General features: G+C 38.7%; 1 protein-coding gene across 9 annotated transcripts in view; it reads right to left on the bottom strand.

Annotated features, from left to right (window-relative positions):
- Positions 1-26881, bottom strand: part of CELF1 (CUGBP Elav-like family member 1) — a 59319-nt gene that overhangs the window by 3234 nt on the left and 29204 nt on the right. Inside the window, exons 3-14 of one of the 9 annotated variants that reach the window (XM_057364582.1) lie at positions 24628-24815; positions 23776-23858; positions 23322-23370; positions 20108-20242; positions 19833-19912; positions 19281-19442; positions 17887-17968; positions 14848-14976; positions 8589-8702; positions 8222-8407; positions 7222-7365; positions 5397-5565 (exon numbers count right to left, since the gene is read on the bottom strand). In XM_057364582.1, the coding sequence (XP_057220565.1) occupies positions 5438-5565; positions 7222-7365; positions 8222-8407; positions 8589-8702; positions 14848-14976; positions 17887-17968; positions 19281-19442; positions 19833-19912; positions 20108-20242; positions 23322-23370; positions 23776-23858; positions 24628-24805 (1470 nt within the window). In that variant the 5' untranslated portion in view covers positions 24806-24815 and the 3' untranslated portion in view covers positions 5397-5437. Of the gene's footprint in view, positions 1-650; positions 5566-7221; positions 7366-8221; positions 8408-8588; positions 8703-14847; positions 14977-17886; positions 17969-19280; positions 19443-19832; positions 19913-20107; positions 20243-23321; positions 23371-23775; positions 23859-24627; positions 24816-26881 lie in introns of those variants that run through there. The other 8 variants (XM_057364592.1, XM_057364600.1, XM_057364609.1 and 5 more) reach the window with 8 other exon arrangements.

Below are 26881 nucleotides of genomic sequence, written 5' to 3'. Positions count from 1 at the left end.
TCAGCACCCAGTCTGCGGAGCGTTCCACAGCCTTGTGACACACTGGTTAACATGCATTCACCTTGCCCCATGCCCAGTGCATCCACTACCTCTGTTGAGAACAGAGTAAGCTCTCTCCCCAGGAGACCAATTCCAAAAAATGTGACTCCAGGGCAAACATTTGCCCACAGAGACTGAGACTACAAGAGACAAGACAGAGGACACAAGGGATTCATTCACAAGGTGGTTTGACGGTTGAGACTTTTCTCGCACTCTAACACGGGAAGTTCTTACGCAGTAGTAGCCCAGCAAATCCATATTCTTTCCTTTAGCTACAGTCCCTTCTCATTCCCTAGRAGCCCATGTAACTGGGGGTGGGTGATTTGGAAAAGGGGGGAAAAAAAGGATTACACAAAACAAAAAGCCCACACACCAGAGAAGAAATCCTTAAGACTTGACTACAAGTTAAGACTTGTCCTAGCTGAGCACTTTTCATACCATTAGACCTGCACAGGGATTTTCCACTCCCAACCTTTTACATAACAGCCCTCAGTTCCCTGACTTYGTGAGGAGGAGATTCTGGGCTCTGAGAAGCTCTACAGTCACTGTTGCCAGTTTGATGAGCAGAAAAAAATGTATTTCCTGAAATTTTCTTGAAGATTTTTTTTAAAAAATACTTCTTATATTAACTTATATAAAGTGACATAAATACCTCTGTTTTYTCCCCTCAGCTCGTGAGCTGCAAGGAACATTTTGGGATGAGAGTGGGAGGCAGAGGGGAGAGGAAGCAGTTTGTTTTCTTATTCTGTCTCCCTGCACCTCCAACTCCTCTTTTTAGCTCCTGTTTGTGTCCTTAATCTTTAGCACATCTCAAAGCTTCTGGTTAGAGACTAGAACRAGGTGAGATTTGCATATTATCTTACATAATTTAAGAATATCAAGTGTTGCATTCTAGTTCCAAAGCAACAAGAAACAATTTGTCTACTAAACCAGCAACACTCCTCTTATTAGAACTGCTGAGATTAATTTGTTTTTCATGCTTCCCAGTAAAGGGAAAGGACTTTACTATGGAGTTTAAACCAACTCCTGCCATCAGAGTACAATGCAACACTTGCAGTTTTTTCTATATTTCTAGAAATATTCTACATAATTTGCAGATAGGTGCAACTTTTCACTCCTAAACCAGAAAGCAAATTCATCATGAACTGAGRCATGAGAAACAAGAAACATGAAATCAAGTGACATCTAAGCATGCACCATTGAAATCTTGTGTGATTTATCAGGGGATTTTCTTGATAGGGATTTTTCAAATAGGTCACTCAGCTATGTTGCGGGGAAACATTAAGTTTCATCAAAACCCTATGGRAAGACCTGCCTATAAGAACAGAACAATGACTTAGAAACTTATCCCAGTTTGTCCTTGTTTTATTCTCACAACAATGATAATTCTGTGTTTTAAATTTTGTGGCAGGTATGCTAAGGGATATCAATCACCCTTAGGTTTCAATGTCTGCAATAAGAAGCTTTCAAAGCATTTTACCTCTTCACAGTTGCACCCTTCATTTGCAATTTGTTTTATCCAAGTTGTTTTTAGGTATTTCCAAATAAAACAGGAACAATTTCATTCTGCTTGCCCTAACCCACAGCCATTACCAGTTCAGTTAGCTGCATGATGCAATTATTGTAATGTGCGACTTTCAATATTCAGGTGAAAAGCTTTTTCCTGATAGATGCATTTGACAGTCAGAATTTTTCTCAGCTGGAATTTTTAAATAGTGCCAGTTTTGTATTAAAAAAAGCTAAAATAYGAAGAACTATCTTATTTTGGACTGTTGATTATCTAGGGGACTGAAGGAATTATGATTTCATTTACTACAGAACTGACAATAAACAGTATGAGACTAAGTTCATAATTATTTCATCTTGTTGCAGCAGTAAAATCAAATATCTCCTGAGAAAAAAGTATCTATAAAGTAGATAATTTCCACCTTGCAAATTAAAAATATGTTAAGTATTTCCCGGTGGCATATGTAATAAGGAATTCTATTTCATCAGAAGTCCTTCTAGCTTCTATTGTAGAAAATCGGGTTCTTTGGTTTTAAGCATACAGCACACTTTGTCCTTATGGCTACTTCAGGCAACCTTCTGCAGTTTATTTGAACTCACCCAACTCTTATCTTACTATCCAGGAAATAAAGCATTTGATCTGCACTTGAATGAGAGCATCATATGAACTAAAAATAAAATTTAAAAGYCCCAAGTCCCCCAAAATCCCAGATTTTCCTGCCAACGAGTGAGGAAGAAAACTGGCTTAAGACTGAAAGGCAAGAGCAGCCTAAATCCCCACAATCAAGTGGCAGCCATCAAACAGACACAAAAAATGTTGACTTTTTCTGATCAGTTTTGTTATCAGAAAAAAAATCTGCCCAAGTCACAAACTTGATACATTTATTAACTTTGGCAACATACACACTGATACACCAAGAAAGGGAAATCTGAAACAAATACACAAAAAGGGCAACATCTTCAGCTGGTGAAAACTGATGCAGCTCTACYGCATTCAGAGAGCTGAACTACATTGATTCAAACCATCTGAGGATCACATCTTTTAAAATGTAACCTGCATAGATTTATTTGCTTTTTGGCAATACTTATAGTTACGCCGTAAGGCACAAGAGCTAGCCCAAGTTAGGTGTCTTAAGGTGATTATGTCTGGGAGGAGTCACTGATCAAACTAAGCCACAGTGTAAACTGGTGAATCTCCTAAAGTTAATAGGAGTCACACCTATTTGCAACAATGCCAAGTTTGATCTCTAATTTACAGTATTGAGGACACACTGTAAGATGAAGAAGCTTAAATATCTAATTTTGGGCAACTGAAATGACTAGTAAAGAGGCCAGAGMATCAGGTTAAAAGAAAAACAGGACAAAGGTCTTGGATAGTACAGTGGGGTAAGGTGTAAAGAAGGTAAGAGTGACTGTAGAGACCCCAGAGCACAGTGCTGTCCTCCACTGGTTCACAGCATTCATCTTCCTCGTTAAGCAGTTGTTGGGCTGCAAACAGGCCACTGAAAATCAGTAGTTTCAATCGTGCACATCATTATGTGTGTAAAACAATCACATTCAGGATTCTACAAAACCCTGGCCTTTTTTTCCAGTGAAATAATTTAGGTAATAAATATTCTCCACCCTGGAGCGGTATAAAACTTCTATAAAAATAGAAACAACATTCTTGGTTACAGCAGGTTGCACTTGGAGCAGTTGCTCCCAACTATGTTTTTTTATGTTTTTTTTCTTTTTTTTTTTGAAAAGTATATAATTTATATATATATAAAAAAATCCCATTAWCACCCTGGAGGCCTTCACACTCCAACACTCTTTTCTCAGAAAACCAGGACACATCTTTCCTATGGTGCAGAATTCAAGTGTACATGGTTCACTTCAGTGTATGTTTACGTTTCTAGAGAGATTCAAATAATTAACACAGAAGGGTACCACATGCCAGCATAACTGGGAAATTTGGCAATCTGGCCTTTGAAACTTTGCCACCATAAAATTATTTAAATAATACTGACAGATTTACCTGCCTGCCATCAATATGGGACAGACTGACATAAACTGTTTAATCAAAAATTGATAAGGGCTCCCCTTGGATGTCACATATCAGGCCTTGTAATTCTGAGGTTTGAGATCCCAGGGGGCCCAGTCCCTGGAAATGCCCAACATTCCCAACAGATCACCACACACAAGTGGGGATTCCGACCGAGATCTCAGGTTTGATGGGTTTAGTGCTCCTCCTGCTGGAGCAGAACACAAAGTCCTGACCCCACATCTGACCCATACACATAATTTAGCAGCTGGCTCCCAGACTGCAGTGCTAGCTGGTGCCTTGGGAAACAGCCTCACAACCCAGGAATACAAAGAAAACAAGGRAAAGGAGATGTTATGAGGTAAATCGAACTTCTGTTAAAGACACAGAAATTGTAAACTTCCTCTTGTGACAGAGGTGGATTTTGGTGGTTACAAAATGGACCTCTACCCTGATTTCTTGAAACAGCTCAGGCCAGAGTGTCAAAAATCCTTTGAGCCCCCTAAAACCAGAGAATAACAAAGGCCCTTAGCAAAGCACTAGTAACTTCACTAAAATGCAGAAATAGTGTGTGTTCTCTTAAGGGGTGTGTTCAATTTTCCTTCATTGTAAAAGAAAACAGCTAGTACCAAAAGGCAGAAAAAGGCTGAATGGCTCAATACTCTGGTTCTACAGCTCCTGGTTTAGCCTGTTGTGCACTGGTACACACCAACTTAAAGGAAAACTGCAGTATAAAGAAACACCTAATTACTAGACCAAGTCACTGCACAAGTTTTGTTCATTGAAAAAAAAACAACAAAAAACCCCAACAAAACAGGAAGTTATCATTTCATTAAACAATCAGCACTTACATTATGCTTATGAAAAGGAATTCATAGCAATCTCTGCAAAAAAGACATTATTCCACAGAAATGAGGAATGTGATCAACTGTTAAKAAAGAAAAATTGTCAAAAATTTCTGCAGGTTACCAGGGGTCTAAAGTTTCTTGTTTCCAGACCCAGATGTATTCATCCAGACTAAGATGCCTCTACCTTTCCACAAAACCTAGATAAAGTACATAGGTTAAGTTTTCTTATATATGGAGAAATTCACTGCACCTCATTAGTATTCCACTGTAGACAGAGAGTGAAATTTTCTGGGCAGAGACATTATCTAATAATTTTATAAAGTGCTGTGTACATTCACAGTGCTATATAAACACTAGTTTATAAACAGGAAAAAAAAATCACTGCAGTTTTCCTTTGGCTTGTTAATGTGTTCCCCCTTTTAGCCTGTCTCCTGCTTTAGAGATGAGTTATTAAATGCCCACTGTGGCAAACAGTTAAGGAAATTTCAAAGAGTGGATGGGGCATGACAAAGGCTACAAGGAGTCAGTTCTTTCTCACCCAGGACTCTGTTCTCCTTGCCCATCTTTGTTTTCATCAGCTGTTCAGTGTTATTTCTGCTTTCCCTTCCCCTCTCTAGCCCAAGGCAGTGTGGTGTCAGTTTCTGCTGCTCCCTTTAACCTTCTCTCCCCACCCCCAAGGAGCTGGCATTGGTCCTTCTCAACACACACTGGTTACAAACACAGCAAACTTCAAATAAGGGAGAAAAAAAAAAACAAAACTAAACAAAAAAACCTCAGCGATATGGCACCTAAACTCCAAAGTAAAACACTGGAAACAAAAGCACAAACTTGTCCTCCATCCGAAGTGGGATTCTCAGCAGAGGCTGCAGCAGAGTCTTCAAGGGAAGATGTGCCAGATAGAAGGCATGGATCAGCTTCCAGGACTGCAAAAACACAGCCTTAGGGCTTCGAATCACTAAGTGCGCTCCTCTCCAACTTACCAGAAGATCCTTCTCACTCCAGTCCTGGAGGGGAGGGGTGCTCAGTATGGCTTGCTGTCATTCTTGGAGCGCTTCAGCTGTACTTTCAGCCGCTTCATGCCGATCTGGAAGCCGTTCATTGACTGAATGGCAGCCTGCGCAGAGACAGGATTGTCGTAACTTACAAAACCTGAGGAGAGGAAAACACACAATTACACCATGCCAAAGCTGCCCACAACAGCTGCTYACAACTGCAAATGCAGGCACTCACAAGGTCGGAAAGGCTTGCATGAAGTGCCATTTTCAGAAGCTCACAATTGTTTTAGATTCCTCATAATAACTTCTAAGATCCCTCAAATAAAGCATTGCTGACACGTRGAACTTTGGCCAAAAGATATACAAAGCTCAGGAAATTAAAGTAACATTTTCTAGTTTATCAACAAAATGAGTACTGCTGTTTCTTTTTTAAGAACTCATACTTGGGAGAAAACCAAATCTGGAAAATGCTCATCTAAATGCAAAAGCCCATTAAAGATACAAGACTGAAATCACCCTCATGACATTATGGGAGCAGATTTGTTTGAAGCGAAATAGCTGCCAAGGAAGGGTAGCACTGCTATCACKATTATGTTTAGGCTGCTCTCAAATGAGAGGTTGCATATAATTCCTGGAAAAGACTATCCTGAAAATAAACTTCTCCGGGGTTTTGAAGAAGCCTGTTTTAAATAACTCCACTTAATGTCTGGAGTGAGAATAACTCCCAATCCAGTCAATGGCTACCCATTCCATAATATCCATCCACATATAACACAATATATGTATTATAGCTGAATGATCAGCATATTTTTGTGTTCAAACAGGAAAATATTCAGGATGTTATGTAGGCACAGAGCTATCAAAACCATAAAGGCTCACCTCTCCTATTCCATCACAAGAAATCTCCATCTGTCAAAACAGTCATGAGTGCCTACAGCACTACAAAAATGCAGTACGGTTCCCACAATAATTATATATAAAGATATTAATAGAAAGAATTCATAATCATAAYGTACTAATATACAGAGCAATACAAACAATTGTTGAAAAGACAGGAAGAGGAAAGAGGAGGCACTGTCTCAGGATTACATACAGTCTGCAAATACAAATCATAATCACAGGATATTACGAGTCAGAAGGTAGCCACAAGGATCAACGAATCCAATTCCTTGGTGAATGGCCCATAAGGGGATCAAACCCACAACCYTGGCATTATTAGCACCATGCTCTAACCAACTGAGCTAATCTCAGAGAGAATTATCTAGGGCCAGAACACTATAATGAGGCACAAGAGTATGGAATTGGGAAAAGCAAAGTCCMATTGAAAATCTGGAAAATACAGTTTATTGTTGGAAGTGTTTAGTTTACTTTTTAGGAATACAGAGATTCCCTACTTACTTAGAAGCTAGACTAGACACTATACTGAAAAAGATATTACTAAAAAAAATCTTTTTATATGATTTTAATGATTATAAAGATAATGATTTATAGAATAACAGAACATCCTGAGTTGGAATGGATCCACAAAGATCACTGAGGTCCATGCACAGGACACCCTGAGACCCAAACCATCTGAGAGCACTTTTCCAACACTTCTTGAACTCCATCAGGCTAATGCTGTGACCACTTCCCTGGGGAGCATGTTCCAATGCCCAATCACCCTCTGGGTGAAGAACCTTTTCCCTAATATTCAACCTAAACCTCCTCAGACTTAGCTTCAGGGCATTATCTTGGGTCCTGTCACTGGTCAGAAGAGATCAGTGTCTGCCCCTTTGCTTCCCCTCTTAAGGAAGCTGTAGATCCAACATACCAAAACACTTGCTTAGATTGGTCTGCTTGTCAATGAAAACCTTGGCAGAGACGACATTTCCAAATGGCATAAACATCTGCAGCAGATCCTGATCCCCAAACTCCTGGGGAAGATGGTAGATAAAGAGATTGGCTCCCTCTGGACCTTCAAACAAGAAGTAGGAAAATAAATTSAGAAAGAGTGTGGATAACATACACTGCACAAAAAAGGTGAAAGAGCCACTCAAGACAAATTTTCTAGAGAGAACAATGAAACAGCTATTTAYATTACTGCAGAGCACTTGATTCCAGAATAAATTAGCATCACTCTTTGCTGGGATTGATCACTCAAATAATTCTAGCTCTTTCTCACCACTTTTGCTAGTACTTTACACATTGTGTYAAAACTGGCTCACAGATACTTGCTGTAATGAAAGCTGAATAATAAGTTTGAGTCCTAGATGTTGACTAAACCAAAAACGGCTACATAAAACATCTGGTCCCAAGGAAACTAAGTAAATTTCCTAACAAAATACAAATAATCACATTGSTTGTAATCTGACAGATTCTCTTCTAAATATGCTACATTCTGCTGGAAACTACATTCTTCATTACTTTACACTACAYATTAAATTGAACCTGAATCTGAAGAGTGAAAAGACTGGCATAAGTATCTGTGGGAAGAGGTGAAGGACCAAGAAAACAACATTAATAAAACCACATCTGATTCTCTAACAATGGGATAGAGGCKGTAGACTCATATTGTCCTTCCCTCTGAGGACATGGAGGAGTATGATTAAGGAAGCATTTAAGTCTAAACAAATCCCATGAGAAATATCCTGTGTAAAAACTATTTTGGGCAACCCTTAGTAGAAAGATCTCACAGATCTTCTTTAGCTTCAGTAATTCCTGCATTATAAAAAAAAATGCCACCAAATTAAAAATCTGCAGATAAGGATGCAAGGGCTAAGCCTGCCCTTTTGAAAACCCCTCTCAAGTAGTTTCTACAGTTTTCTGCCTACCTTCTTTTTGACTTCCTGCTGCACCAATACTCTGCTGTGTTAGAAGACTCTGGTTATAGAGTGTGGGCAGTGCAGCAGCAGCATATTGCTGGATTCCAGAATAAGCCTGTGTGAGAGCTTCCATTGTGCTACCTGTCCCATTTGAGAGACCACCACTGCCAAGTCCTCCATTTAAGGCTGCCATTCCTGTATAAGAAAGAAGAAATAAAAGATGACTGAGTACTTCCACTGAGCCAGATCAATAACCTCTCAAACACTTTGTAGGATTACAAAAAGCAGGGAGCAGAAAAAATAACCCAAGAAACCTAGGACAGGCTAAGGAATGATAATCAGCTACTTCSCCAACCTACCATGACACATAACTTACCTGCTAAAGAGCTAACGTTGAGGCCTGCTGTAGCACCTGCCAGCGTCTGCAATGCTCCAAGAGAAGCCATTGGATTAACAGAGGAGCTGCTACTGGAACTAGGTGAGGAACCTGCTATTAAAATAGAATAATTAAACTTCAACTAATATTTTTTTGGTCCTGATAATTCAAMTTCTTCATTAAGTTACTCCAGAAGGAAAAATCAGTAAGGAGCAGACCCAGGCAACACAGTATAAATTACGTAAAAAACCCCAAACCCACACAATTTGATTGATCATACTGCTTCTACATTCCAAACCCCTCCTACATTTTAAAAAAATTTCTACTTCATCACAACATCTATTCTTTGTGGCAGTAATAATGTCATGAAGTGTAAAACGCCTAAGATTGAGACATTATATGAATGTTGGCTAAACTCCGTATCTCAACATAAGGTMACCAGCAGCGATGCCCTGTTTCCTGCTGACTAGAGTAAGAGCACTTGCTATGTATTAACATATATCCTTGAAACAACACATAAGGAGAAAAAGACCTGAAACATAGATACTTGGGACATTAAAGAAGGCTGAACATGGGGTTTTCCCATACTGCCAGAACAGGAACACCACATAYCCAGATTATTTTGACACATTAAATAATTTTCTATTAAAAACCTTGCTGCCACAGCTGAGGCTCTGACTGAGAAAAGTCTTGAAATGTACATCCAAAAATACATAGTTTGTCCTCTCTTGATTGAAGATATTGCTGGAATAATCATGTTGGCTCAGTAAGAGAAGTCTACAAATATAGCACCTAGCACAGTAACAGCTTACATGGTCAGCCAAAATCTACAACAGGTAGAATTAGTTCTACAGAAATCAACATGAAAAACATAAGGAAAAGAAGTTTTCCAAGCTGATATATCAAAAGAAACAGAAATTTAAACTGAGGTCATCTACAAAGATTTATGGCCATGATAAAGTAAGAAATGCATGGTATTTTTATAATTGTTTAGCAGTGGTTTTTCTAACAGGTTTATGCACTATTGAAAAAGAAAAGCTATGCATATTACTATTAACCAAGAAGTTTAAATTCACTGCATAAGATGCACTAGAAAATATTTATGGCTGCTAAATATGAAAAGATATTGAAGACTGATGCTGTAGAGGCATCTTGTAATGTGCTTTCAAGAGGCATTTATCTGTTTGACAAAAACATGAGGAAAACTGAAAATGCTTCAAATTCAATTCTTCTCTTACCCCCTTGGTCAATTATGCTGCATACATCCATTAAAACTTTAAAAAGAATTAGCTGCATGAGAGCCAGAGAGCTGCACTACATACCACTCTTTTTTACTAAAAGAAGAAATGACAAACCTCCTCTAGAAAACGTTTAGACAAACTCCTAATAAATAAAAAATTGAAACAATAACTTAAGATGCTTAAAAGGAGACACTTCCTGTCTTACTATCCATAGCACATTAAATGTTTGGAAAATGCAAAGAACAAGTTACAGTATAACCCTCAAGYTGGTAGAAAAAGCAGCACAGTTGGCTGAATAAAAGCCAGAGTTCAGAAACCATAGTTACATCAATTGTAACTGGTTTCTGCAACATTTAGTTGCTGCAACATTTAGTTGCTAATCTTTATAACTCAAAAAGACGCTACATTTGGCAGATGAGAACATCATTTAAAGCCCCCCCAAACCTATCCCCAACAAAATAGAAACAGCTAAAGCAAAAAAGGCCAGAGAACAAAGTGAGATAGAGAATGGATGCCTTCCCTGTTTAAAAGGCTGTGATTTTAAATAAATTCAGTTAAACCACTATAAAAAGCTGATCACGTAGCTATTTCAGTTTAGCTGCCTTTATTAGAAATTTCTTCAGGCAAAACAAGAAATGCTTTAGTACTGAAAACACCAAGAAAACTGAAGGCTTGTGTTTCTTTATCCTATGTAGAMACCAAAGAGAGCATCCCATTTCTGATGATGACAAAAGGCAGATAAGTAACAGGAGAGCAGAAATACAGGGCAATTACAAAGGAATGCTTCCTACCTACAGTCTATATATCAACACAGCCATCTGTGAATCTAGGATTTCTTCAGCCAAAGGCAATGTCTTTGTAATAAAGTTATGATTTTCATTCATTAATTTCAATGCACTGTGAACACCAAATTGTTGGACTCCACTGTGTTCTAAGGCACAGTTTCTGCAATTTAATCATAMCCTCTGCTAAGAAAAATCTGGGTTTTTTTAAAAAATTATCAGGCTGACCTGATATCCTGCAATTCTTTTCTTGAAATACCTAATGAYTGGTTTTTCCCTGTCCATCTTCATCACAGCCTAATGTATTTGTAGGCTGYAATCATCCTTTTCCCATGTCAGCCTTCTATTTTTCAGGCAGTTCCTAAGAGGGAAGGAGTTCCACAGTTCTAGTCATCATTTCTGTTCTAATTTTCTTGTGTTCTCTTTTCGATCAGAAAAGAGCACAACTAAATGGKGATGGAAAACCAATACTGTTTTATGTGTGTTCTTTATTCCATCCCTAATTATTAACATTGTTTCTCCGCAGTTTTTGGTGGGTTGTGTTTTTTTTTTCTTGTCACTAAAGTAATGTTTTCTTAGATCTACCTCCCCAGCTACATCGAGTCAAAAAGGCTAACTCTAACAAAAGTAGCCAAAAATACTCAGAAATTTCAGAAAATTTGATTATATAATAAAGAACAGCTTTATAGAAAGATACTGAAAGATCTGTTATTAGAAAGAATGAAACCTGGACAAGGTCATCAAGTAACAACTTGAGGAGGTAGGCAAACTGAGGGAACAGTAAGTGTGTCCTAATTCAGTCATGCAGCATCCAAGCAATGACCTGAAGGAAAATGATGAATCTGGCGATGAATCTGATAACTGCACCAGAATTAGTTCCAGTAAAATCAGAAACACTATTGTTTTCAGCCATCTCTGAAAACAATTTTGCTGGAGACATACTAAGGCCAGGAAAACCATCTAGGCTTTGTTGGACCTTTGAGGCTGCCTTTAGGATGAAAAATGGAAACATACCTCAGCATTTGCAACCATTCTGTTTTGCTCTGGAGCAGAGAATTCTTGCATTGTCAAAAAGACGGCAGACAAGACACTCCTATCCTGAGATACTTCTATATKTTCTTGTATGTCCCTTTCACAAGCAAGCAGTTAAAGTGAGTTTATCTACAGCCATGGTCTCTGCAACAGTGACTTCCTAACAGCAGTAGACTGGTCAGTTCCAAGAGCAGCTAATCTTCAGCAAGGTTGAAGGTTTTACTATCTCAGTCTATGTCAAAATACACAATTGTGCTTGGAACTATCTGAAGAAAATTGTCTGAAATGGGTAGGCAGACAGCACAACAACAATATGTAACACCTCTGAGTTTAACCATTCTGACACGTAACCTATCCATAGTCCATGTACTGCACTGTGTAGACCTCCAAGTTCCCCAGACAGAAATTATATCAGTGCAGGTGAAAGAAAATAAAAAAGGCAACTATGCAAAAGGACTGTCTGGATTTTTCCACCAATTATGCAATTTGAGGAGAGATGTCCAAATAAGCRTCAGGTGAACATTTGGATGACAGATGGAGAGAAGTCAAGGAGTTAGTCATCTCATCTGCAGTTAGGTTTAAGAGGTTATCACAGTGGATGTTGCCATATGTCCCTCAGACAAGACAGGCACTTATAACACATGGTCCTGAACTGCTATATACTGAATTTYTTCAAGGTTCTAGGTGTAGTTCAGGAGGGATAGATGTTTTCTGTGTGGAGTCCAACAGCCTTCTATGTGATACATAGAGAGTGAATGCACATATGAATATTTATCAAAATAGAATTTCAAATTTGCTTGAAGACCTAAGAGCTAAAAAGCTGTATAATTACATGAAATATGGGATTGAATGCGTCTGTACACATTGAGGCTTCCCTCATCCCAATTTGAGGACAGTTTTAAAGGTGAAGCATATTTAAACCTCTAATGAAAAGCACTAGACCTGTTTCAGAATTTGATGTCAGTGACTACTTATAGACCACATACCCTCCAAAACATTTATTTCTTTTGAACAAAGCTCATATCTACTTTTTAAAAATATACTTGAAATTAGTTTTAAAGAGCAATACAATAGTGCCTGCTTCATGTTACAAGCCTGTTAAGAGTGAACTGATACATCTCTACAGGATATTAATACAAACGATCCATCATGATAACTGAATTTTTGACACAATTATTTATTGATATTACTGATGATGAGAAGGCTATTTGGATTCAGCATAKAAAGTACTTAAAAATGGCCTCCACCAGCATGATAAAAAATGGAACAAGAGTCCTGAAATATGTCTCTCATCAAGGGAAAAGGAACTTGCATAGTTCCACAGAACAGCCAAAATTCACAGAGGGAAAGCCAATTCCAAAGAATCACTCATTAGTAGTATAACTTCATTTGAAAAGGACCTGTGGGTCATCCTGTCTAGCAGTCTGYTCGGTGCTGATTAAACCTCTGAATTGGGTTACCCTCTTCAAGGTCCTTTCCAATTGCATTCTCACTCTCTGAAATGACAGAGATTMCACAGCCCCTCTGGCAACTTGTTCCTGAGCTTGATCACTCTCGCCATTAATTKTATTTTTCTATCTAATCAGAATTTTCTTGGTTGCAACTTGTGCCTGTTGCCCTTGGCCTTCCACTGCACACTTCTGAGAAGGGGCTGTCTCTCCTTTTTCTAGCACATCTGACATTTAAACTAGCCAACCTACCAGCCCCTTTCTCCACCTCAACAAAACAGAGAACAAATTTGCTGCAGTCATTAGACATGACAGGCAATGAAGAAATCTTAGTTCTGAATGCCAGTCACAGCAAACTGTAACCTGACAAAGCATGAGGAAATATAGGAGAAATTGTCAGATATATCCACCTTCATACTTCCATTCTGATGAAGAAGCATTTGTGGGTTACAAATGCAGCTCTTCTGTATGATGAACTCTTAATTGATTTTGTTTGTYTGTTTTCATTAGTTTGTTTCTTAATAACAGGATATATAGCTGGGAGTCAAGATAAATTTAAAAATTTCAATCTTTTAAGGATTGCAGACCACAAAGTTTTTAAGTAAAAAATGTCCAGCAACAGAACACTCTTTGAACGAAATTCTTTCTTGGGAATTTCTCTTAGTAGAAAACTGTGCAAAGCACCCATGGTTTAACTCCCAATCATGTGACATAAGGTTTTCTAAACAGCTTTTCCTTGTAATCTCTTTATAACCTCTTAGCTCAGCTCCCTGGTCCTCCTACRCAACTCAAAAATCTACCTGTGGCAATTTAAAACTTCTCCCTTCAACCCTCTTTGGTGTCTCACAGCCACAGGGGAGGATGTCAATTCTGCAGGATAGAAGCCAGTGGAAAACCTACACTGTGAAAATACAGGGTCTCCCCTCTCATGTCAGGATTCTGTAGTAACTCAAAATAGGATAGAAATAACTGAGTAGAATACTGATCCTCATTTGTGATAAAAACTGAACATGTCTGTTCTAAGCACGGTTGAATTTTTAGTTTTTTGCTCAATGCATTTAATGATCACATTTAACAATAAAGCAGCAAAAGAACACTACTTGGACATTCTAGTGTCTCTGGTTAACGTGTGTAACCTAAAGTTAAAAAACCCAACCCAAAACAAACAAGGCCCAAAAAAAGCCACACAGAAGGAAGATACTGATTTTTATATGCAACTTGTACACTAAGCTCTAGATAGCTACTTTTTAGTAGAAGTGCTAGATGTCTGTTTATTTTACTTTTATGAGGAATTTATAGTATCCTTATCATTAATGGGATACAGACTGTATTGTTCTAGTGCACAGATGCATTATCTCATGTTAAAGGCATTTTCTGTTTCTGTATTGACAGGAACAGGGCATATTTGCCACAGTTCCTGCCTAAAATCACAGATAACCCAAATATGTGATAATACTGTAATAACATGACTGGAAGGAGGTCACCTACCTTTCTGCTTCATGATGACCTCAAAAGTTTTTTATTGTAAATTGATCTGACCATTTGGAGGAAGAAACACACCAGGTAAAAAAAGCCTTTGCTGGTGGCAGATATCTACTCTWAACAGAGGCCAGTGAATCTACTAGTAAACTGTTTACCTATTAAAGATCAACATGAAAGCGACAAAAAGGGATAGACAAAACAGGTGACATCTATCCTGAAAGGACTTTCAAGGCAATGCCTGTGGTTACAGGATCCAGCACAGACAGTCTCTTACCTGAGCTGGTGAGCACACTCAGGGGGCTGCTGGAGGAAGTGAGTGCAGCAGTGCCACTCGGTGTGTTCTGAGCTGCACTGGCTGCAGCTGCCAACGCTGCCAGGTTCTGTAGCTGCATCGCATTCAGTCCTGCAACACATGGAAGAATGCAGAGTTTCTGCTGTAAAAGCCACCATCATCCAGGTGTAACAGATCCAGCAACCTCATCACAATGGAGGAATGGGAAGAAGCTTAAAAGCAACGAGGTTAATACTAGTTACCGATGTTKTCTACATCACAATTCCTTGCTATAATCAAAAAAGTTTTTCTTTTCCCAGATAGACGTGACTCAGGAAAAAGCCAGGTAGTCATTACCCAGATGTATCCAAAGTACAGCAGTTTTCAAGCAGCATTCTCTGCAGTCAACAAAAGCATAATTTAATTCAGGGTTTGAGAGTTCAGGCACAAGCTAGAGAACTTGCCTTGACACCAGGCCAGTAACTTCCTCCACTCTCATGTCCCTCCACACTTGTATGAGGACAGCAGTAACTGCAAATTCTTTTTCATGAAGGCCTCACACCACAGCAGCCAAAGTCATGGCTTTAACCCACCATCAGCTGAGCATCAGCATGTTTTGTTTGGTCCCCCTGGCAGCCAAAAGGCARCAAACAATTGTGAGACAATTGTTGAGTGGCAACTCCTGATCACAGGATCAGCCAATGTATCCATAGACTGGTCAAACACACTGGCAAGGAGAACAGGAAACCTCAGCCATGTGGGTATGCAGCAGGGGGAGGAAGGGATCCCTCTTTATGAATTTTACTGGTCAATTTACTCATCTGACACCTTCATCCTGAGCCATCATTTTTGAATGAAACCATTTGGTCAGATTTTGCTCTCTTCTCCTGCCATAGGATTATCACTAAAATGGAACTCCTCCTGAATTCTGTGTTTTAGTCATCCTTTGGTAGACTAGTCCCATTCTTCCAATTCTGCTTCTCTTCACTTTTCCCTTTTTTCCCATTTTTTGTCTCTACCTTTGATTATTTTAAAAATTCCTCCTCTTTTCAATCCCTAATATTTCTTCTGAACATAATAAAGACCAAAATAAAATYAATTGCCCTTCACTTAGCAGAGGTGGTATCTTTTCTCTTGGGCACTTAGTAAAGCCTCAGGAGCAAAGCRCACATCTCAAATAATGAAAACTTCCATTTTGTAGTTTAAACATGTAAACAGACAGCATAACAATGACAACACAGTATAAACTAATTATTTTCTAAAACACTTCTACTACCTTTAGTCCAGTTTGTTTRGGTTTTTAAACTCTTTTTCAAATGTTTTCTCTTTGTGGCAGGGTCTGTTTCCCAAGGCAAATTTAGTTCCCAAAACATGTGGATTCTGCCTTTATTTAGATTTACAAGGTGCCATTGTAGCATAAAAGCATGAGGTTAAAACCAAGAAGTTTTCTATTTTACTTTTATTGTGCTCCAGAGGGTTAAAAGTGCAAGCATTGGAGCTAATGAAGAACAGAGCAGCTTGTTCCTTACTGAAGCAGTTTGTCATGTGCACACTGCACCTGTCCTCTTGTCATCACACTGTTTTCCCATCTGCTTTCAAACAGCGTCGAGATTAAATTTGTCAAAAAGTCTGATACAGTTTGGGATCTAATTACCTACTTAATTCTTCTTTCCATGAATTTCAAGAAAGGACATCAGCTGAGATATTAYCAGGATCTTATATCTGCAACTTTTTCTGTAGAGAATCACAAATTCCGAATAACCATGCAACATGCTATCTATATACCTGATTTCTCAGTTTTCAAGGAAGGTTTTGTTTGGTTTTTTTTTTCAATACTAAAGACAGAATTACCTTGGAAGCTTCTCAMTCTCAGCTAGTTACACCATTCCTCCTACTCCTGTCCTTATTCCCTTATTTTCTTCTTTATTACATCTTGTTTTGAAGCAGATATAAGAGGTGGGAAAGACAGGATCATGTGTGTAACAACATCCATTATAGATAACCACCACACATTAGTGGAAGGTTTTTTCAAAAAAAGTTGCTTTTTGCAAGAGTCTTAGATTGAAGAGCTCTGAAGAGGTTTAACATGAAAGAAGTCAACAGTGGACRCTTAGGTTAGAATCAGCTTCCAGTATAAATCAAAATTCTTACAAATGATAACATAGTACTTTGCAAATGCTTGTAATTGCTACTGAGGGGTGCACCAGCCAACACAAGTCACATGTACAAAGACATTTTTGGATGAACTTCTGTACAGACAGGGCACATGACATAGGGAACTACCGTAAAATTCCAGGAGGCAATTTGAAAAGCTTGAAGTGTTCAGTATTAAAACCAAAACTACAGATTTTTTTTTGCCAGCAGAAGAATTTAGAGAATGTGGTGAATGGAGTTGCTAACATGTGTTTTATTATTCAACACTGTGTGAAGGCAAAAGGGACAACCAATTTGCCGCCCTAGGACTGCTATATTCAGTGAATATTCTGACTAGCAGTCCACAGCAAGGAATTTGGCTCATACCTATTAAACTGGTATTTCCCTAACAGCAATGGCATAATTAACTGTAATTCAAATGAATGAATAAAAGAATCTGAATGAAGGACTAGCTCACATTCCTAACAATAATGTTTTACCAACTTAAATGCTTTGTCCTTAAATACATTGAAAATGGGAAAAATAAGAACCCAGTATCACTAAAATATGCATTAGTGCCTATTGAAAAACCACAGTTCTTCACATATGTACCTGTTTGGATGAAAAATAATACAGAGAGCATTCTTTTCATTACCCATAAGGGAAGATAATTTTAAATGCCAGAGGTTGGGGAGATACCACCACTTACCTTGGGGACAATAGTTAACTAAGATTAAGAAGAAACATCCACACTTGTAGCAGAGAATTCCTGCATTTCAAAGGAGTAGGTAAACTCAGGACTACTTATTCCAAATGAGATAAAAAAGCTTACAGCTTTTTAGCTACCTTCTCTACTCTTGTCCTCTTTTGTTTGGCACTGAATTTGTCTTCTGATGGAAAAAAACTCACCTCCCATTGGGTGGAGGCTGCTCAGTGTGTTCAGGTTCCCAGAAGAAGCAGCTGCTGTCTGCTGAAGGAGCTGCAAATAAAGCTAGACATTACACCAAAAAACAAAACAAGAGTGAGAGTGAGGGCTGGCTCTGCTTCTGGGAGAAACTGCATCACACCACAGCCAGAGCGCCGTCACAAATTAATTCCTGCTGCCCATGCACCACATCACAGCAAAGCGTACAAAGAATTCCCCTGAACGCTACAGCCAGAGCACCACCAGTGAAACTCCACATAGYCCATGCATCACATTGCAGCCAAAGCAACAGCACAATGCTTTCCTCACTCAATATCATCAATGCTGAGGCAAAATTATAGCACAAAACCAGTAGAATCAGTAAAGAGAGCGAATTCCTATTCAAAGCACCTAAGGCAGGATTGCCACTCCTAAGGATATGCTACCCCAAAACAGACTTTATAGCTGACACTGCTAGCATGGAMCGAACAGCAATGCCATACCCAAACCAAAAAGCCACCATGAGAAGGAACCCACCACCTCCTCTATTTTCCTTATGCACAGTAGATGTGAGAGACATTTCAAGCCTCAGCTCAGAAACTATTTAGAGTTATCCAAWTCCTTTTTCCATTAAATAGCTGTTGTTAAAAAAAAATCCAATCTACCAAAACTAAAAAAGTAGTAAAGAATTTCCCCATTTCAACTATACACCATACCAAGAATGAGGTGAAGTTTTCCTTTTCTCAGACTTTATATTGTGTGACTACAGTTCTTAGAGTTTTTCTCGCAACCCAAATGAGACAAAATTTTTGAAAAGTTCATCCTTTAGGGACCCAATGGAAAAATCAACTGAAACTGCAGTCCACCTTTTGTTATATCTTTTTTGCTAAAGAGAGTAGTTTCTCCCTATTTTCTTTAGGGTTTGTTTTTATTTGGTTGGTTGGTTTTTGTTATTTGGGTTTATTTACTCTGCTTCCAATCTGATCACCTTTTCTATTTGGACAGTACCAAGTCCTGTTCCAGATTTCACTGGAAGAGGATGACAGAACTAAAGGAAAATGGTAAAGGAATACAAGAACTTTCTCATCAGATAGATGAAAAGGGCATTTAAATGGTAAATGTTGAGGCAGTAGCATATAAACACAGAGCACATTCTTCCGGATGCCAGAGAAAAACCCAAGTTTTCAGTAATTAGGGCTATTGTTGACTGGGGTTGAAATCCTCCCTTAAATGCATAAAGCTAGATGAGAGTACACAACACAATTTCTGCCTTCTGGTCCACAAAATGGGGATTAAGAACCCAGCTCCTATCTACCAGGAGCCTTCTAAAAATGATTACACTGCAAGACAAACACTGCAATTCCTGAAGAGATGAAAAGAACCCAAATCAGAAACTCACTGCTAAGTACTGGGGTCCAAGGGTGTTGAGACCAGCCAGGTTTCCCCATATTGAGGCAGCACTGATTTGTTGCATCTGTTGCTGAAGTTGCTGAGCAATTCGTTTCTGCTCTTTGTCCTTCTGCGTGTCTGCAAATTTTACAACAATGGGAGAAGAGCAACCCTGCAAACAGCAATTAAAACAATTACATACTTGCTATCCCCAGCAGTCACAAAAATACTGCATTAAGACCCAGTCATTGGAAGCATTCCCCTCCTCCTCTACGCATGCATAAAGATATATATATATATATATATAATTCAAACAGCACATTTTATGAAAGGCTCAAAATCTTGCTTGCCTTTAATTCTATTTTGTATTTTGGTATTTTCTCTGCAGATGAAGTTTCTGTCTCAAACTCCAAAAATAGAGTGGAACAAACACAAAGGTCCAGGAGCAGTATTTGTGAAGAAACACTGCACTTATCCTTCTCTCTGCTCTCTAGTCTCTTAAACTTTGCAGTGACAACCTGACAAATTACATCTGCTCCTGACACCCACTAACTTGTTTTACCTCCATGGTTTGTGCTTGGTGCATTGCTTTGATTGCTGTTTGTGCCATGGCTCTTGTTGTAAAAGTCACAAATGCACAACCTGGGGAAAGAACAAGAAGGAAACAAGTTGTTCACTACTCCCACAATTATTGGGATGAATACAGGAATGAAAATGCTTACTGGGCAGGGAGGGGGGTAGGTGGGAATCAAAGAAAAAGCTCAAACGACAGGTTGAGTTGCAAAAGGCAGCATCCAGCATCCTCAAACTGACAAAAAGGCTTCTTTCTTTGCTTACCTCGGCTCAGRCCATCTGGGCCCCGTAATATCCTGCATTCTTCAATCTGCCCAAAGGGGGAGAACATCACTCGAATATCATTTTCATTGCACTTCTTGGATATCATTCCAATAAACAATTTCCTATCTTCTACTGCTAAGGAATCAAAAGATAAAGAGTATTATCAGCAAATATGTGCTTATTAGATCTTATTTTGCCAAGTCTCCACTAACTGCGTTATTTCCCTTGTATTTAGGATATGGGCTTGTCAAAACCAGATTCCCAGTAACGGACTGTGTCCTCCATTTAAGAGGATGTATATGAGATACTTCAAGGAACCTGATGGATGYCTGTTTTATGATTTTATAACTTGCTGTTTTTAGCTTGTGAAATCTGTGAACAACAGGGGTGCAAAAACAAAAGAAAAATGTATGTCAGAGTCACTACTTCCCAGTATTTTAGTTCAGGTGAGAGAAGGCTTGAATGTGGTTTACTGGACTACTTTTATCATCTTTCCTCTGCCTATTCTATCTTTAGACCACCAACATACCTAACTGCACATAAGCAAGCACGCGAAGTGCAGAAAGCTTATTTCTAGCCCCATGCCAATCACTTAAATTTAGATATGCCCATTTCCTCACACTCCTCTCCCAACATTGGAAGCAACAGCAGTTGCTAAAACAGAACACTTTTACTTCTGTTAGAGATACGCCCATTCTGATCTGCACCAAAACCACAAAAATAACACCTCAAATCAAACCATGAACTGTGTGGTACTGTATCTTGGCTCATGCTACTAGACATATTAGAGTTGAAGAATACTTTTCAGTGYGCAGACTGTTTTAAAATAAATGGTTCAGAAGGACATTTCTCTAACTTTTCAGTTAGTTGTTACTAATGTCAGTTAAAGGTCACTTGACGGAGTGGGATAAATTTGAATTTAGAGCAAAATGTCATACTCTCAATTTACCTATTTAAGGATGCTAATCACATGTGAAACACTTTTTTCAAAGAATGAAACAAATKATTTAGAACACCAGTTGAATATATAAATCAGTTTAGATATACAACATTCATCACAATATAAAATATAGTATGATAAAGGCTCTAGCACATTTTGAAGCTTCAATAAAGTCTTCTCCTATTTAGTCCTACTGTGAGGGGAAACCAACTTATTTGTAAWGTCTTCTATGGTGCTGGAAAGGAAAACTCCAAACTACTTCAGCAGACATGACTTTAACAGGCCATTAAACCTTAATTCACTTTCTGGTCTTAGAGCAGAAAGCTATTTTCAAATCCTTTTAGCAGCCCATTTTAGTTGCAGAGATCCAGAATTCCTCTTATTAGTGGCAAGTTCAAATACTTTCGTAACTAATGACTTATTTATTTTTGTCAATGACTTATATATTTTTGTCACCTTCACCTTTTATTTATATATTATACTTACAAAAAAATCAGAGTTAAACAATAGTCTCAGAACTACTGTTCTAAAATTCTATTAAATACTTCTTTCTCTTTCCATTATTTCCCCAGAATGTTTGTACATCTGTTTGCATGTAATGCAAGATCCGTTTTAGTTTAGAGAACYTATTCTGTTCTCCTCCCAACAATACTTCAAAAGAATTACTCCTTTCTAGATATATTTACGCAGGAACATGTCCTATATACCCATGGAGGAACCTGCAGATGGAATTACTTCTACTATATGTTACCCATATATTCCATCTCGTGTTTTCAACTATATTAAGATGTAAGCTTTCTGAAACCAGGATTATCTTCTCCATGATAAATACTGCAAATGAAGAWAATAAAATTCAGCCAAGCCTAGAAAGGCTGAAACTACTTTTCACACTTTTTCTGCTTATGTTGCAGCAATATAGATACATACGTATTTGAACGTGCACATATGTATGCATATAAATTCACAAGGAAATGCATGTGGATGCTAAATTCTTAATCTGTCTGAAATGGCCAATGTGCAGTATTCTCAACCTCTTTTGCATGCTACAAGGTTTATTTTTGACTCCCACCCTACCTGCAACAGGCCTTGCTTCAAATTGGCCAAATACTTGAAAAAGCATTTTTAGATTTCTAGAATCATAGAACAGTTTGGTTTGGTAAGGACCTTAAAGATCACTTAGCTCCTTTCATTAGACTAGGCAGCTCAAAACCCCATCCAGACAGGTCTTGAACATTTCCAAGGATGAGGCATCCACAGTTCCTCTGRGTAACCTGTTCCAGTGTCTCACCATCCTCATAGTAAAGAATTTCTCCACAAGATCTAATCGGAATCTCTTTCAGTTTAATTGTTATTAATTACTGTTATTCCTTGTGCTATCACTACACTCCTGGATAAACAATCTCTCCAAATCTTCCTGGTAGGCCCCCTTCAGGCACTGGAAGGCTGCTAGAGRGTCTCCCTGGAGCCTTCTCTTCTCCAGGCTCAACAACCCCAACTCTCTTAGGCTGTACTCATAGGGGAGGTGTTCCAGCCCTCTGATTATCTTGATGGCCCTTTCCTGGACATGTTTGAGTAGGTCCATGTCTTCTGCCGGGGGCCCCAGAGCTGGATGCAGTRCAGCAGAGAGGGAGAATCACTCCCTCAACCTGTTACTCCTCCTTTTGATGCAACCCAGGATATGACTGGCTTTCTGGGCTACAAGTGCACACTGCCTGTTTATATTCAGTTTTTCAGCCACCAACACCCCCAAGTCCTTCTCCTCAGGGCTGCTTTCAATCCACTCTTCACCCAGCCTGTATCCACAGTTGCAGGACTTTGCACTTGGCCTTGTTGAACTGCATGAGGTCAGCACAGGCCCACCTCTCCATCCTCTGGATGTCTTCCTTTCCCTCTAGGGTATCAACCACAGCACTCAGCTTGACATCATCTATAAGCTTGGTGAGGATGCACTCAATCCCACTGTCCATGTCCYCAACACAGATTTAAACCACCTTAGTACAAAGAAGAATTTACTGGATGTTTCCCTAACTGACAACATGGTTCTACCACAAGCAGCAGCAGGGGGAGATACTCTGAGTCATGGAATTTCAGAGACATCACTCACACTACCTACTGTATTGAAAACACACCTTTCTCTTTTCACTTTCTTTCTTTTAAAAAAATCAGTCCTCCAATTCAAGGACTTAATCAGAAGCTATTAAACAAAAGAGAAATCCTCAAACTTTCTGACTATCACAAATGATGACATCAAATGGGGATTTTAATAAAGCTTACCATTACTCTTTTCACTGTCGGCTGGTTTCATCTGGATAGGATGGTGCATCTAAAATGTAAAAAGATTATATAATCCCAGGCACATTAACTTCATACTATATGAAATACATCCCATAAGAATTGTGAAAGAAAGAAATTGTAGCCTAAATTGCCTCTAGAGGGGTGCGCATGCAACACTACAAAAATTCCAAGAAGAAAGACATTCCCAATTATATGCTATGATTCTTCCTCAGAGTATTATAAGAGCCATGCCCACCCACTTCACTACCATATTATTCTTTTAAATACTCAAAAATTCCCTTAAGATCTGTCATTATATATATCTCATGACACTGATCTTTTAAACAGTTTTTACAGCATTATTTTAGGGCAACGTAACGTATTTGTACTTCAGTGGTGCTGGGGCTCAGAGAAACAAGACAGAGTTGTGAAGAAAGCAAGACTCTGCTCTTACCCCTGGGAGGATCTTCATGTTGTGAAGAGCATTCTGTGCTTCTAGTGCAGCTTTACGGGTATAAAATGTAACAAAACAGCACCCTGCAATTAAAACAAAATGCTAGCTAGGAAAGAACACTGAATCCTGGAGTAGTGTACAGGAATTGCAAGTCCCACTTCCATTTCCCATGCGAAATGTATGGTAAGTAGAAGAGGTTAGGCACTGAAACAGGTAGGTGCTACTGATTGTGACAGTTTAAAAGAGGTTTCTAAGAGTAATAAAATAACATGTTCAGAACTGACCCAACATCACTAGTTCACCATTAAAAGAAATATTTAGATACATCTGATACATCAATTATTTCCTAGTACCAAAACTCTACGTAGCTTCACAGGAAATAATGCATACAACAGAATTGCAAATCCAGGCACAAAATTTAGTAAGGATTTAATGTTTACAAGTATTTGATTTACATGAATGACAAAGGTGTCAATTCAATATTTTATCTGAAACTRTGTCCCATCCAGCAACATTTTGATCACATCACAGCACCACAGTGATGCTCTGGGGCAACACAGTGGTAATGTGATGCTCTTCTTTGCAATCATAACCYATACTCCTCAAGCATCTCCATCACTGCTGAGCTCTAAAAAAAGAAATTATGATTTTCCTCAGCTCAGCTAATAACTGGATCACAATTCAAGTATAATTACATAAATATACCTAAAGACCTTATAAAGCCTGGGCTTGCATGGACACCTGGTCACACAGAGTTCCTACACACACCTTTGAATAGGTACACAGCTAAGACTACAGCTGTGAAAGCGGTTGAAACCCCAAGTCTCACAAGAGAAGTACTGAAGTTCTCACCTTTGCTTTGAGGAGGATTTTGGCTCCTGTCCCGCAAGACATTGATTTCATAGACAGCACCATACTGTTCAAAAAGTTCTCTTAGATCCTTCTCACACCAGCTCCGTGGGACTTGACCCACAAACATTTTGATAGCATCTAGATCAGGTTGGTCTGGGTGATCCAGTGTGCCATTCATTTTCTTTGAGCTATGAAAAAAAAGAAGGAATTTCTGGTTTATACCTTCCTATGCACTCTAAACAAAAGCATGCTTAGAGCAAAATTGATAAAAAAAAAAAAATTCTACACATATATAAATGTGTATGATTAAAATATACATATAAAGAGAAAATCTTGCACATTCACAGTACTGCATACCAGAGTAYATTCACATTCATCGGCAATCTGTGTACTTGGAAACCAAACACACTCTACACAGCWGTTTAGAACTTTGTCCCATAATGTAGTCAACATCTGGGATTCAGGATATAAATCTGCTGAGATAACTGAAAAGTATCACTAGTTCAACCAAGTAAAATTTTACAGAAAAAGAAACCCGAACTGAAAGRAGGCTAAACTCAGTCTGCCTACAAACTACCAAAGTTATCAGCTGGCACCGAAAATGAGAGGATAATGTTATTAGAATGTTTTAAAATTAGACTAAGTGTAACTATTTCCCAAGGTGAAGATCCACCTTGAAACAGAGAAACACAATCAACTGATCCAATGATAAAGGACTTTAGAGGTTTACAAGGCAATACCTCTTTGTGAAACTAGGGAGCCTTCAATAATAATTGGCAAAAAAATAGGCTTAGATTGTACATGAACAATCTGGGATTGGACAATCGAATTAGTCACAGACTGAATCAGGTTCACTAATGGCAGGATRCTAACACAGAAAAAAAGTCACTTCTTAGACTACAACACAGAAGTTTTGAGTATGGGAATCCTCACTAGGTTTCAAGGCATTCCATCTAGCCATACAAACAGCTTACACACTASTAATAAAAGCTGTGTTATGCTCCACCCAGCCAGCTGACAGTCACACACTGCTCTCTGTATCAACTCCTCATCATTTGTTAGGTGCAATGTGAGGTTTTGTTATCAGTACTCCACTCCCACCCTGGTGCACCAGAGGACCTATCCCTGCGGAAGTCCGACTGTAACGACATCCTACTGTAGCTATAGTGATTAGCTGCTTAAAATTGCTGACCAATCCCTGCCTAATCTAGAAAGGACATGGGGAGTGGAACAGCAACTATACAATGATTCCCCCCACACCCAAACTCTTTGTTGAAGAATATAGGTGGTCTTCTTCCAGGGTAGTCAGGTCTCTTCATCTCTGCTCTTTTCCCTTGAAGATAGTTTGAATGGCTTATTAAATGCACATGATAATAAACAGTATTTTTCTCACTGTCCACCTGAAATCATATTTCCCCCAGAGAGAATTAAAAAAAAAAATCCAAGCCTGGTAACGTTTAGTTATTTTTTCCCACCAATACACTGTTGTTCAGATCTAAGGAAAAGACTGATGCCAGGGAAAGCTCATAGTTTTACAGCTGTATGAACAGACTTCAAAACCAACAACGTTTCTTACTAGAAGGGAATCATTATAAATCCTTTCACTCCTCTCCACCTGTCCGYTCAGAAAGGGTCAGCACCTCTCCAAATAGACAAGGGAAACAGTATCTTTTACACAGAGGTAAACTACCTCTTTTCATTTCAGTTAAGAACACTTGGAAATTGTTTACCCTCTCCAATAATAATTTTCAGCCCTGCCTTCCATGCRTAGCTTCAAGAACACAACATGGCTCCTGTTAACTGGGCAACTCTTAACATGATCTCAACAGTATTTAAGGAATATTTTACTCCTAATTAAAAGGTTTAGTCTGGAGTCATTAACAGGGAAGAACAGAAACKGTTCTCCCCACTACTGTGGGGAAATATTTAAACAATCCATTTTATAGTATCAGCATCTGTAGCATTGTCAAGCGGCTTCACTCCTCCTTAGTTCTAATTGCCACAATTATCAGACCACTTTCCCCCATCTAGAAACCAACAGCAATTTTTCATAACCACTAGAATTTCTTCAAGAAAACCAAGTGCACTCTCGCCTAGTTCTCCTTCCTGTCCCACTTTGCCCCATCAGACAGGAGAGGCTTGAGACAGCAATTCCAGCTATCATTTTAGTCATAACTTAGACATGAAGAGTAAATACTTACACAGGGCTTGCATTCAAGGAGCAATGGTCCACCATCATCTCTGGGAGGAAATC

The sequence above is a fragment of the Malurus melanocephalus genome, unplaced genomic scaffold (assembly GCF_030028575.1).
Source record: "Malurus melanocephalus ecotype Western Australia unplaced genomic scaffold, MMel_1.1 scaffold_2, whole genome shotgun sequence".
NCBI classification, from domain to species: Eukaryota; Metazoa; Chordata; class Aves; order Passeriformes; family Maluridae; genus Malurus; species Malurus melanocephalus.
This window is presented reverse-complemented; position numbering and strand designations above follow the sequence as displayed.